This window comes from Gavialis gangeticus, unplaced genomic scaffold, assembly GCF_001723915.1.
Source record: "Gavialis gangeticus isolate Ggan-Ray unplaced genomic scaffold, GavGan_comp1, whole genome shotgun sequence".
Taxonomy (NCBI): Eukaryota; Metazoa; Chordata; order Crocodylia; family Gavialidae; genus Gavialis; species Gavialis gangeticus.
In genome coordinates, this window is record NW_017729014.1 from 2580145 (window position 1) to 2593820 (window position 13676).

General features: G+C 52.0%; 1 protein-coding gene across 1 annotated transcript in view; it reads left to right on the forward strand.

Annotated features, from left to right (window-relative positions):
* Window positions 1-1823: 1823 nt before the first annotated feature.
* GPR153 (G protein-coupled receptor 153) overlaps window positions 1824-13676 on the forward strand; it is a 24409-nt gene continuing 12556 nt past the window's right edge. Inside the window, exons 1-2 of the mRNA XM_019511602.1 lie at window positions 1824-3578; window positions 5619-6048. Of these exons, the coding sequence (XP_019367147.1) occupies window positions 2749-3578; window positions 5619-6048 (1260 nt within the window). The 5' untranslated portion in view covers window positions 1824-2748. The remainder of the gene's footprint in view (window positions 3579-5618; window positions 6049-13676) is intronic.

Genomic DNA, 13676 nt, shown 5'->3' on the forward strand with positions numbered 1-13676 from the left:
TACAACTCTTGTCTGACTATTCAAGTTGCAGCTGCCCCTGCCTCTATATGAGGAAAAACACTGAGTTACTAGGATCAGGGAATGTGAGCAGCCATGCTGTTCTCTTGTCATGGAGTTGTAAAGACCTCTGGTTCAGGCCTGAAGTTATCTGCAGCCACTGCTGCATCCTAGACAGAACCCTACAGCCACAGTAGAAAACTGGTGGTGACAGATGCTGGCAGAGAGCTTCCTCCTCTGAGCATCCAAGCTGAGCCCAAGTCTTTCCTGTACTGGCCTCTGCTGCAGCCTTCTTGCCAGGATTGTTCTCTGTGGGGGGATAGCAGAGCTTCAACCCTCCCTTGTGGGTTACTGCACTGGGCACAGGCTGCCGCTGTTGCCCAGGGCCATTTTCTGCACCTAGGCTTGAAGCCCTCTGGGCAGGCAGATCAAGAGCTCTTTCCACATCTTCCCCTTGTGAAAGGGAGCTGTGTCCATGCTGACTCTCTCCCTCCCCATGATATCTCACTGTGGGCCCTAGGTCCCACCCACTGCTGACATATGGCTGTCCCACCTGTGCTGGGGATGCAGGCACCAAGTGTTGAGGGGAGTAGGTGCAGTGTGCCAGCAGGCTGCAGGTGGCCTGGGACATGGCAGCTGGGACAGCAAAAATGTGGAGGCAGAACTGGGAGGGTTCATGCTCTGCCTGTGGCCCATGTCCTGGCATGCACTCATTCGCCAGGGGTCTAGCAACAGCTCCTAGTCCTGCACATCCCTCTTAGCAGCTCTAGCAGGGTGGACCTACCCTGGCATTGCCCTTGTGCAAAAGAGTGCAAGTCCCTTCAACTACCAGCCTGACACTGAGCTGGAGGGTTCAGTCTCAGACTGGTGCTGGCGGCACTGGAAAGGCATTAAGGTGAATGTACTTTATCCCCTTGATGATGATTTGGGTTGCCACGGCAGTCCAATAGAAAAAGGAGAATGAGAAGTGGGAAGGGAGATGCTGTATCCCCAGCAGGAATAGCCACATGTTTGCTGTAGGTGTCATTTATTTTTAACCAGGGCTGCTGGATTTCAGCAAGAACCTTTTAAAATTGCTCCCGCATGGCCCCCGACTTCTCCCCTGCCTTTGGGGATGGTGCCGAACTGCAGAGCCTCAGAGCAGCTCTGGCTGGGATTTCTATTTTTAGTACATATTTATGTATTTGGATTTCCCGAGGCACCCATCACACACTGTACACATTACTGCCATTTAAACTAGGGGCTTCGTATGAGATACAGATGCTCTGTGAGATGGTCAGCCCCCAGCTGAAGCCCCTTCCAAGTCCTAACCCATCCTGCCCCACTGGGGGAGCCCAGAAAGGCTGATGAGTATCACCCCAAAGGCAAGTGGCAAACCAGAGATGGGGGCAAGCTCCGTAGTCAGAGCTACTGCTCATTTAATCCAGGGGCTGGGGCTCAGTTGTACTGAGTACACACCGGGGCAGGTGCAGCAGCATGGACCTGAGTCTGTGGACAGCTTACAGCAGTTGGAAAGAAGCAGGCTGTGCCATACCACATCTCCACATGGGGCTGTCAAATCCACCCCACCCACCCCACCTCCCATTCTGCTGTCCTGCCAGGGTGAGCAGATAGAGGTGAGGGCAAAGCTGATGATGCAGCCTATAAAACGGGTGCCCTGGGCCTGTCAATCCCTTTTCTATGTTCTCCCACTTTCTTGTTAGGCTGGGACCCTCTGCTTGTACCGGCCCCTTGTTTTCTTCACCGTCTCTCTCGTGTTCTCTGCCTCAGCATCAGGTTTCTCTTGCTCTATCCTCTCCCTTGGTAAATGGTGGAAGACCCCCAACAGTTGCTGCAGCAAACCTCTGGTTTGCACAGCTTCATCAGCTCAGAGGTCTGGGGGCTGCCCCATGCAGGGGAGATGGCTGCCTGAACATCTCCTTTTTTGCAGACTCTTCAGTCTCCTCCTAGCAAAGCAGGTCTTGGCCATGTGGCTTGGGGAAAAGTCCTCCCCAGCTGTTCCTTGGTTGGCCATGTGCTCCACACGCAGCATGGTGGGGAGTGTTGGGCTTCTGTAGCATCTGAGGAGTGTCTGGCAGAACTAGAGCTCCTTGGGGAGATGCTAGGCTTCTGGAGCGCAACCTGACTACGAGCAGGATCTGGGGATGGTCTCTTCCATTTGCTCATGGGTCCTGGGAGTGCTGGTGCTGGCTTTCGTCTGAGCAAGGAGGGAGCAGTGCATGGCTCTCAGGATCCAGCATCTTAGAGATGCTTAGGGTTTAATGAAAAATACATTTGCTCTTTTCAAGCTCCTGTAACTGCAGCAAAAAGCTCTTTTAGATTAAATAGTAAATCATGGTTTGACAGATAATGTCACATCCTGAAGGTCGAGTAAGGTTTGCATGGCAGCCTGGCAGGGGGATGAAGGGGATGCTAGGCAAGCTGCCTCTGAGGCTACAGCAAAGGGCTTGGGGGCTGTTTTTTTGTTTTAATTAATCAAATGCCAAGCAGCTCAGCTCAGAAACACACTGCAGATGCTAAGTACTGTCCCCATTCCTGCTGGGCTGCTTGCTTTGTGGCTGTGACTGTGGCTGCTTGCTTTGGAAAAGATATGTTTAAGATAGAGAAGCTTCCTGGGATGAAGGACTCATAATGATTTCCTGCTGCTGCTGGCTGTACTCCAGCTATGCAGCCCAATGGGATGGAGTTTGAGTGCTCGTTCTCCCCACCCATGTGCAAAGCCAGACCCACACGCCAGCACTAGCTTCTCCCATGCAGATCTCCCCAACTCCCCCTGCTGCTCTGGCATTTTATCCTTCACCTGTTGTCACAGCACTCAGCCTTGCCCACCTGCCAGTTTCTACCTTAACAGAGACTGTCCCAGTGCTGCCCTCCAGTATGCCTCTGCTCTGCCCAGGATGGCTCCCCTGTAGGATCAGTCCAGTATTCACACACTCATGCACACACACATACACATGCACACTTACACACACAGGTCTAGAAACAAAGGGGGGAAACCTCAGCCAAGCCCTGAACCTGCCAAATTTTCCATTTATTTCCTTGCAGGTCTTGGCATTGCATGGAGCTCTGGGCAGCCTGGCAGCACTGAGCAGTGAGAGGAAGTGGCTCCTTGCCCGAGCTCCCCTGTATGGTTCATGCTCTTCTGTAGGATGTATTTGCTTCCCTCCTCCATCCTCGCATGCCACCCACAACTCATCTCATCTGATGGTGCCTCCATCCTCCACCATGAATGATGAGCAGAGACTGCACAACAACGCAGTAGCCTGGCTGGTCTGCTCGGGGGTCTCAATTCTCACCAACACCTGGGGGATCCTGAGTGTGAGTGCCAAGCAGAAGAAATGGAAGCCACTGGAGTTCTTGATCTGTACCCTGGCCGGGACGCACATCCTTAATATTGCCATCCCTGTCACCATGTATTCTGTGATCCAGCTCCGGAAGCATCACTCAGACTACGAGTGGAATGAGGGCCTCTGCAAGGTCTTTGTCTCCACCTTCTACACCTTGACACTGGTCACCTGCTTCTCGGTTACCTCACTGTCCTACCACCGCATGTGGATGGTCCGCTGGCCAGTCAACTACAGGTAACCCCCCTCTCTTTCACCCAAGAATGTATTTGGTTTCTTTTTCTGTCACATTTTTAAGTGCAATTCCTGGTATTCCAATATTGGCCTGAGGCGTGTCTGGAGACTTGGGAAAAACTCCTGCGTGAAACTCTGACAGAACCTCGCTCTAGCATGGAGCAGGGCACGCAGCACTAATGTAATTATGATTCTGACTTACACTGAGAGATCCCAGTGCTACTTCCCAGGAAGGAGATATATTTGATGCTTAGATGCCATGATGTGGGATCCAGAGTTCTGTAGCCCCATAACCCTGATTTTGGGGGTTTTGGAAGATGAACAAGAACAGAAAAATCTTTACAGCTCCCCCTTAAATCGACAAACATCCCATCATAATGCCACATACAGCACACTTTCAGACCTGGTATTTGATGGAAGACTATTAAATCCATTTGATCAATGAATTAGCCTTACAACTTTATTCTTTGAGCATCTGAAATACTGCAGACACACAAACACTCAGTACAAGCTCCTGCCTTCTCTGATGTTTGTGGATCTAATTCCCTTTTATCACGTTATCTATCATTTAAATATATTCCCTTTCAAAGTGATCTGTATTGCAGAATTTTTTTCCTGCGAGGGTGTTTGCCAGCCAGTCCATCAGGAAGCATCTGCCATGCTTGCTTTCCAGGGGTGAGAAGAAAACTCCATCTCTAAAAAGAGTGTGGTGTGCAGGTCACAAAACATACAAACTGTTGTAGCAGTCTTTGGCATGTTTGCCTTCCAAAAACATCTTCTAAATGGGGAGGGGTTTACATAAAAAGGACGTACGCTTCCTGCCTTGTGCTCTCTGCCTGCACACACACACACCTGGAGCTGTTCTTGGAATTCATTTTTTTTATCTCCTTTTAACCAAATGACTTTCATTAGCTTTTCTCTCCTTAACCATTTATGTGGATTCAGATGCTGCAGCATCAGTTATTTATAAATAGACTGAGAAATAGCTGACAGGCAAACAGGATAAAAAGAGACACTTTTCCCTGGGTTTGTATGCAGAGCTTCAGCCCTGGAGAAACTCCTTAGAAAGCTCCCAAATTTGGAAACCCATCAATCACACCAGCCCAAGCTTTGGCCTGCTTGAAACTCCTTGCCATACTCAGCTTGGTGAGATGCTGGCTGTGTCGCCTTCCAGTTCATTGCATTGAATAGGCCAGTCAGCACTATCCTTTGCCTTTCAGGTGACCTGCATGACATTGGGTTGGTGATTCTGTGCTGAGACGGATGTTGTTTGTACACTCACATGAAGCTTCCTGTAATGGGCAGATGGCTGATATGCTGCTCCTACTGATCTTTGTAAAACAGGAAACAAAGTGTTATGTTTTAAGATAGGACAGAATTTCCAAATCTACAAGGACCTAACAATACCTTCGTAGCTTAACGCCAGGCTTTGCTGATTGCTCCAACCACCCAGATGGCAAAGTTCAGCCTTCTTTCAAACCACTAGGCCCACTAGGAAGCCAGCAGAAAGGGTACAGGTCCTTTGTGTGGTGCCACGTACTTTATTAGCTGCAGGTGGAAGTGTTGCTTTACTGGCATCTGGGGATGTGGGAGTCACACAGACAAGCTGGGAGCTGCCAAGGACCTGGTTGTCAATGCTGAGATCCTAGCCCAGGAAGTGGGGGTGGGTGGCATGCAGGCTTGTACCAGTTAGGAACTGGAGGGTAGCACAGCTTGACTGTGTGGGGCATGTACTTGGAGAGGGCTGGGGAAGGCAGACAGCCCACGTGTCCCCCCAGTGTACATCTCGATCCCCATCTCCCCATCCTTTTTGCAGGTCTCCAGGAGCCAGTCTGTGTCTGGCCATTTCTCTGCCCCCTGAATGCTGCTCTCAGTGGAGTAGCTGCTTGCTGTCTTCACGCCATATCTGCAGATGCTTTGGTCTGGCTGGGACATGGCTCTGCAACGTGGCTGACAGTGCCTGTGACACCATGCCCTTGGGCTATGCCTTGCAGCTTGCATGTGTCAAGGGGAGTCTGTCCTCCTTTCCCCCCTCCCTTGCAGGTTAAGCAATACCAAGAAACAAGCCGTTCACACTGTGATGGGGATCTGGATGGTATCCTTCATCCTGTCCACACTGCCGGCTGTGGGATGGCACGACACCACTGAGCGCTTTTACGCCAGGGACTGCCGGTTCATCGTCACAGAGATTGGTTTGGGCTTTGGCGTGTGCTTCCTCCTCCTCATCAGTGGCAGTGTGGTGATGGGTGTTGTCTGCATGGGCATCACCCTCTTCCAGACCTTCTCCATCCAGATGGGGCACAATGTGGACAAGAACAAGTTCAACGTACCCACCATCGTGGTGGAAGATGCACAGGGCAAGCGACGCTCATCCATCGATGGCTCTGAGCCCCTCAAGACTTCTCTGCAGATTACCTACCTTATCACAGGGATTGTGTTCATGTATGACTTCCTGATGGGCTTCCCCATCCTGGTGAGTGCCTATGGAGGGGGAGGGGGTAGTTCTGGGTCACCTACAGGAGTGTGGGGTGGGTGCTATGGTTTATGTAGTCCAAGAACATCATTTCTAGCAGGATTGATCCCAAGGACCAGCAGCAGCTGCCAGGTGGACTTGGTGTTTGGGCACATGGGGACAGATTGTCAAGCGTATAGGTGGCTATGTCCTGCTGGTGTCACTGGGGTTCAGAGCCTGTCTCCAAAGAGCTGGCTGTGACCATGAAAGATTTGAATGCGTTTATGAGAATCTAAGGTAACTTCTGGTTGGTAAATCTGCTGTTGGCAACTGATTTGTAGTTTTGGTTTAGGTCCATGATGCGATCCACACTTTCCAGCAGGGTGGCACTCTTACTCTGCCTGATAGTTTGTGCTGAGTTCTTCCCATTGCATCTGAAGACAAAACACCACTCCGGCTCCTAGTGGTCTGGGGCAGCACCGTTAAGGTTCTGAAGAGGGGTGTTTCTGGGCTGACCATGACTTGTCTGTCTACACCTGTCATCAGGGCTTCTCCTCCTTGCTGGACTGGGCTGCTGCCCTGCTGGGGGAAGTAGGCCTTGGGTCCCAAGGGCTACAGGTATCTTGCAAGATAGAATGTAATTGAGCCAACTGGGATTTTCTTCCAGTGTCTCTAAAGAGAATCATGTAGGACAGGAGCTAAATGATGAGAAGCCCCTTCTGCCTCCTCCTAAACAGCAGAGACTGCACAAGCATCCGCTAGCTGTTCTGGGAAGGGCTGGGGCCAAGGCAAAGCATACAAGCCCAAGAAAGTGTTCTCATCCCACCTGTGTGCAAGGGGCTATTAATGGCCTCTCTAGGATTGTGCTTCATTGTGCTACATCAGTGCTTGCTGTGAGCTTCCCCAAGCTATGGGAACGCCACCCCTGTGCTAGGCACTGACAGAGGCACAGAGAGGGCCTTGGTCCTGGCGTCTAGCCAATCCCGTGTGCTCTGCAGCTTGTGAGACCTGACCCCTACCTGCTTTGCATGGTGAAGAGGGACAACTTCATGTCCAAAACATAGGAATTTGGAGAAGGCTGTGTTTGAGGGGTGGGCCTCACCAAATTTCCTGGTTCCTGCTTGGGTTCTTCTTCCACATGTGGGAATTCAGAGATTAGGTTGAAAATCTTGGGCAGTGGCACAGTGCAGACAGCTGGGCTTCCTGTGCCACCCTCAGCTCTGTCCATGACCCCTAGGCTGGGGCCTGCACCTGGCTCCTGACCTTCGCTTTCATGCTTGGGTCCCATGAAGGGATGCAGGCACTGCATTACCACCCCAGCTCTCTCCCTCCGCCTGCTTCAACCCAGCTGTGCCAAATAGGTCTCGGAAATGTGTGGGAGAGGGAAGTGAAATGAAGGGAACAGCTGAGCACAGCAGTGGAGGGGGCGGGGGAGGCTGTGAGATGGGAGCCTTGAACTCAGGCACTTTCCCTGTGTTCTGTGATTCAGAATTTCCAGGGATACATTACAGGAAGGCTCAGCTGGGCTGCATAGGATAGAAGTCACCAGCAAGCATCAAGCATAGTCTGCTGTGATCAGTGGCAATCCAGAAGGGTGGGTGGGACCTTGTGTGTGTGTGTGTGGGGGGGGGAGGGGTTGCATGACTCTTCATGCAATCCCCCCCCCCCAAAGCCCAGGTCCAAAGTATTTCTCTAATTTAAAGGCTAATACATGGTGGCAGAGATAGTTTAATGCTGATTAACTGCTAAATAATTATGCCTTTGAAGTGTCCTTATCACATGAGTCTGCATTCCTAATGAAAACTGAGGGATAAAGAGAAGTCTGGGCATGTTGTGAATGACTGCTGAGGAGCCCAGAAGAGAGAAAGGAGTGGTAATGGAGGGGGTGTCTGTACCTCTGGGGTCAGGGCTATGGTGTGGGCAGGATCCTTGCAAAGAGCACATGGCAGGGGTGAGGTGGGGCTCTGGCACTGACCAGGCCAGAAGAGGAGGTGAATCATGTAGCTAGCTGCAGAAGGAACATGGCTAAGGTGCAGGATGCCTGGATAATGTTTCCTTCCCAGAATATCTGGTTCCTGTGCATGTTGCCAGCAGGTAATTCCTGCTGTTGAGTGTTGCAGTTTAGTAACTAACAGCCTCTGTGGGGTAGGATGGCTGCATTTCTCTTGGGGATGTGGCCCTTTATGGGCTGGGAGGGAGCAGTGTGTGCCTAGAGGCAGCCTGCTAACAACACCTCCCAGCACTAGCACTGGGAAGGCTCCCAGACAACAATGTTCCCTTAGCGAGTGCAGAGCAGCGCAGCTCAGAAAGCTGGCGTGTTTGTGTGCGTGTGAAATCCCCCTGTGCTCCTAAGAATTCTGACTTCCTGCCTGGATGGCTGGCCTTAAGCATTAATAAATAAATAAATCGGGGGGGCTAAATATAGCCGTGGAGAGGAGTGTGTGTGTGGGATGTGACATCTCTGTTTCTGTTGCAAAGCTCTCATCACACTGTAAACAACCATAGGCAGCAGGAGCAGGCAAGGCCTGGTGGAGGGCGACTGGCTTGTTCTGCCATGTGTTCTCAGCCTTCCATGCTGGAAATACCTGCATTTTGGTGTCCGAGGAAGCAAGCTGAGGAATGGCCTCCATGCCAAGGACACCTAAGCTCCATTTTCCTCCAACTGCTCCTCCTACCTCTGCCACTGCCTGACATTGTGCTCTTAGTCACTTTACTTAACCTGTCCTTTCCCTTTCCTCCCTCCTCCCCAGCTGCTTGTGGCCTGGTGCCCCCACTTTGCACACCGAGCCCTGGGGCTGCAACTGCCTGCGGGCTTCCAAGTGTCTCAGGCAGCCTGCTCTGCACTCTGGAGTGGGTGGTGGCCCAAGAACATCCACTTCCTGCCAGAGCTGCCCACTGTCTGCCCAGCTCAGAGTCCCAGGGCTCTACGGGTCCCATTCCCATGCCCTTGCACAGTGGCACCATCTAAATATAGTGTCAGGAACAGGAGGAGCCTGAGGGTTAGCAACATCCAGGGCTCCTTGCTGGCAGGATCCTTGCTTCAGAGGAGGCACCCTATTGACCAGACCCCAGGCAGAAGCTGCAGCTGGCCAGGGACAGGCCAGGAACTGGTGCTGGGTAGGCTGTGAGCCCAGGGAGGCAGGGGGCAAGTGGAAGGCAAGCAGAGATGGATATTGCAGGAGTGTGGGGGGAGGCAGGGGTGCAGGGGGATAGCAAATAATGTGACCCCCACTGGAAGGGATGGGGCCTAACACTGCCTGGAGTGGATTGGCCAGGGGCTGTCGGTACCTGGGGAGCATGGCTTGCCATGCTCTGCACCAGGGGGCCTTGCCAGTAACTCATGCTCTATGCTCTTTAAAAGTGAGGACTGCAGAAGTATGTGGCCGAGGCGATGTTTTGCACTGGCAGCTGCAGAGCTGACTGGAGCTGGTCTCCCTCATTTGTGGTCCCAAGCCTCATGGAGATGCATCCCACACAGGACTCCTGGGTTTTGCTCCCTGTGCCTTGGGACAGACCATGGGGAAGGGTTGCCAGAGCTCTCACTCTGGTGTCAGAGTGCCTGGTGGTGCTGAAACTGCATTTGCTCCCGAGAACCTGAATCTCCTGGAAGTGGAGGCTGGCTCTGCACGTGCATGTCCTTGGCCTAGAACCTGCTATGCCATGGCCCTGCTGAGGCAGCACCACACGTTCCTTCTGCCAGGTGGGAGTTGCTTCTCATGGCCTGGGATTCAGTTCCTCCCACCCCATGGCAGATTGTTTTTTCTGCAGCAAGGTGAACTGCTTAATTCTAAATGCAGTTATCTGCTCCCAGCTGGCCCTTCTGCTGCATCATGACACCCCCAGCTTTCCCAAAGTCTCCCCTGAGCTCAGGCAGAGGGGGCCAGCCCAATTCCCTCTGCTGTCCTCTTACCTAGAAATGTTGCTGCCCGGAGAGGGCAGGGAGGTAGCTCTGTGCCCCATAGAAGTGAGGCTGCTCTGGGTTCTGTTACCCCATCTGGGGCCTTGCCACGCTTGGCTGTTGTGCTTCATCTCCATGGCTGGTGCTTGTGGAGGCCACCTGGGACCCCATCAGGGGAAGGGCTGAGGTCCTGCTTCTCTCCCTGCTCCTGAGCTGTCTTTGCCCCACCATAGGAAGGGGATTGGGGCATCCAAGATGCACAGTGCCAATGTGTCCAGTGTTGGTTGAGAGGAGGGTGGGGAGCTGCTGGCAGTGCATGCTGGAAGTCATGGGGAATTGGGTACATTAACACTGTTTCTGGCTACAAAGGATCCCCCCAGAATCCCAGGAAATGCTGAGATCCAGAGCCCTGGTGCCTACTAAAGGCTTGCTGGCAGCTGGCCCTGCCCTCCTCAGGTTGATCTTTGGGCCTCCCTGACCCTAGCCTAGCAGCATCCCCTGTCAGGAGCTCTTACCTGCAGGCAGGTGACTGGTCCCTTCTTTCACGGTTATGTTGGGCCCCTAGTGTGATAGTCTGTTTAGTGTCAATCCTGTTCTGAGCCTGGGTGTGGCCAGCCTGGGTTACTTAAGGCCAGTCTGGTTACCAGAGATGTGTCTGGCCTGTGTTACAGTATGGGGTCCAGGACAGGAGGCTTCCCTGGCACCTGCAGGGGATCTGTTGTCTCTGTCTGTGGGTGCATTGGGCTCATTTTGGCCAGTTACCCATACCAGCCAAGGGGAGTGATACCCAGGTGATTGGCTGCTGTAAATGCAACTCCTCATCCTTGGGCTTCTCCCTTTGGTTCAAGTTTTCCTTTCAGGAGTTAGCACGGTCAGAGATGAGTTCATTAAGGAACTTGCACTGAATACTGGTGGCAGGTGTTTCGAGGGATCAATTTAAAGCATTAAGGAACATCTTCCATAGCCAAAGTGCAACATCCATAGAGGATAAACTCATGGGATGGATCGGTGTACAGGCAGCTCTCACAGCTGCTACTTGCTGTATGAGCCCTGATTCAAAGGCAGAGTATGTCTCTAGCACTGAGGGCCTTTGGCATGCTGAAAGCTGTAAGTTCAATCAGTTGCTTGGTTGTGAGGTGCTTCTGCTGTGCAGGGACAAGGTCTGGTGAGTGTGTCCAAATGGGGACAGCACTGAAGTGCCACTGATGAGATTGGGTGTCCTAATCCCACACAAGGGCCTGAGTTCTCTTCCAAGACCCCAGGGCCTAGCCAGTGGGTGAGGAGGAACTAAACTGTCAGCAAGCAGGACAGAAGCAGCAGAACGAAGCAGGTCCACTTGAGGGGAACAAACCTTTCTCTCCAAGGCACCAGCTCAGGCTGCCTGGACTGCTTGTGGTTGCAGGTTGCTGCCCAGGTAGCAGTGACTCTTGCCACAGTTTTTATGTATGGTGTGGGGGCACTTGGTGGTCTATGAGGCTGGGGCCCCATGGCATCTAGTGCTGTACAAATAGAGAGCTCTGTCTCACAGGCGTTTCCCCCCCCCAGACGCTGGCAGAGGTTTGTCAGTGACTTGTGTGTGGTTTGCATGGCTGTTTCCTGTACCGTGCCTGCCCCATGTGTAAACACACCCGGTATAAGTAGATGGCAGCACCTGGCACAGCTGAGTCGGTGCCTTTCACAAACACTAAATTATTTTCTTTTATTTTAAAGAGCATGAAAATTCAAATGCTGCCCCTGGCAAGTGACCCACACCTCCTCTCCCCAGTGCAAACTGATTTCTGGCCTCTTCTTACTCAGCATATTACTGGAAACAGCAATCTGCAAGCAGTGGTGATGCTGATGCTCCATGCCAAGCGACATTAAGCCGTCAATTTATAAAGATCAAATTAAGTTAATTTGAATTTGACTTACACCATTATGTTAATGAAACATTGATTAAGCAGGGAAGCGCTGCAGTTGGGCTTGATTAATAGGAATCAGTTTGCATATTTCAAGTGTGTGTTTCTTTCCTGGATTTGGAAACACTAATAATGGAGTGGTTTGTGCTCCTCTTGTCTGGGACTGGCAACCTAACAGGCCAGCCCCCTGGGCAAAGCTCCCCTGTGGGGGCATTGTTTCTGTTTAATGAACCAGGCCCTTCTCTTTAACATGTTAGGACTGTATTAACCCCGGCAGCAGACATTGCTACCCACAGCCTGGGATCAAAGGTGAGAGAAACCCCTGGGACTAGAGTCTGGAGGAACTGTTTCTGCCAGGCCCTGAATCAGGGAAGCGTGTGTCTAATGTGCTTAATATGTGCTTGACCTGACCACGTGCCCAAACATCTTTCTGAGTAGAGATGCCCTTCCCTAAGTAAAGTACCCAATGACCTGTGGGGTGAAGACCCAAGTTGTGGTGTGCCGAGACCTGCAACAGAGGCATGCTAGTCCAGTCTCTCCACAGCCAGTAGTCTCCAAGGATGCTGAAGGAGGTCATATAAAGGGACAGGCAGAAGCTTCAACTCACCAGCTTGTGGGACTGATGCGGCAGTGGGATTCCTCTTCTCCTGGCCCTAGAGAGTACACCCCTCTCTGACCACAGGCCTCCAGCTTTATCCCAGCTCAGGGCATAGTGGCACAACTCCCCCATTCTTAGACAGGGGAGCCTGGGGTTGCCTGCCTTCATTCTTCCCAGTTTTCAGTGTTATCACTGTCTTAGGGAATTGTTAGTGTCTTGGAGAATATCCTTTTCTTTCCCCAGTGGAACTTCCCGGTGTTTCTTAGGGGAAAATGGAAGCAGGAGCCAGCATCTGAACAGTTCTTGGGGTTGTTCTGGGGATTCTGGGCCTGCAGAGTCTTAAATAATTAAACTGGGCCCCTGCCATGGTCCCCAGGGGAACTATGCATTTACTTGCTTTTCTGTGCATGTGGTGGGGATAGCACTTAGGGGTGGCTGCTAGTTTAGTTCCAGAGGAAGGAGGCAGAGGTGGTAGCTGGCACAAATGTCAGGTGGTTGTGCAGCCTCCAGTTGCATGTGGAGTAGGTGGAGGGGCCCAGGGAGGAGAAGTGCTTTGAGATGTTCAGAGGAAGACATGGGAGCTGTCTAATCTTTGTTTGGGGCTTGACCTCAGGGAGGCCTACACAGCACTTATTCTCATTGGGAGCACCTACTGCCTGTCCTAGTGACTGTCCTGGACCTAAATGTCTGTGGGCAGTTATGGACGCTTATTTCAGGGAAGGGGACAGTGCTTGATCCCAGCAGTCTGGTGTTCTGCATGCTTTTCAGAAGCTCTTCGGTACAAGTGCAGCAAGCAGCACAGGGTTCTGCAAACCCAGCTGGGCCTTGCCTTCCCCGAGGAACTAGGGTTCGCAATTGCAGTGATGTTGCATGTCTATAGGTCTCATTGATTCCCCCTTGAGCTGTTGTGGTGAGCATCAATAAAAATGGGCTTGTAGAATCCATCCTTTGGATTCTCATTTTACACAGTGGATTCTGGGCACCTGGATGCACAGGCTTAGTCCAGTCATCATTGAACCTGCTTTTTCCAGCTAGGCTAAAGGATAGCGCTGTGGCTTGTGCCAGGGGAACTGGGGAAGGTCAGGGAGCTTGAGAGGGATTGGGGAGTTCTGGAGAAAGCAGGGGAAGGGACCTCTCCTAAATAATGAGCAACTGAAAGCAGCTGAACTTTAAAGGCCACAGAACAGGACAGAGGAAAAAGTAGTGATTGCTTGTTTGCAAGGGTTGCAGCTGATGGAAGCAAGATTACTGTCCT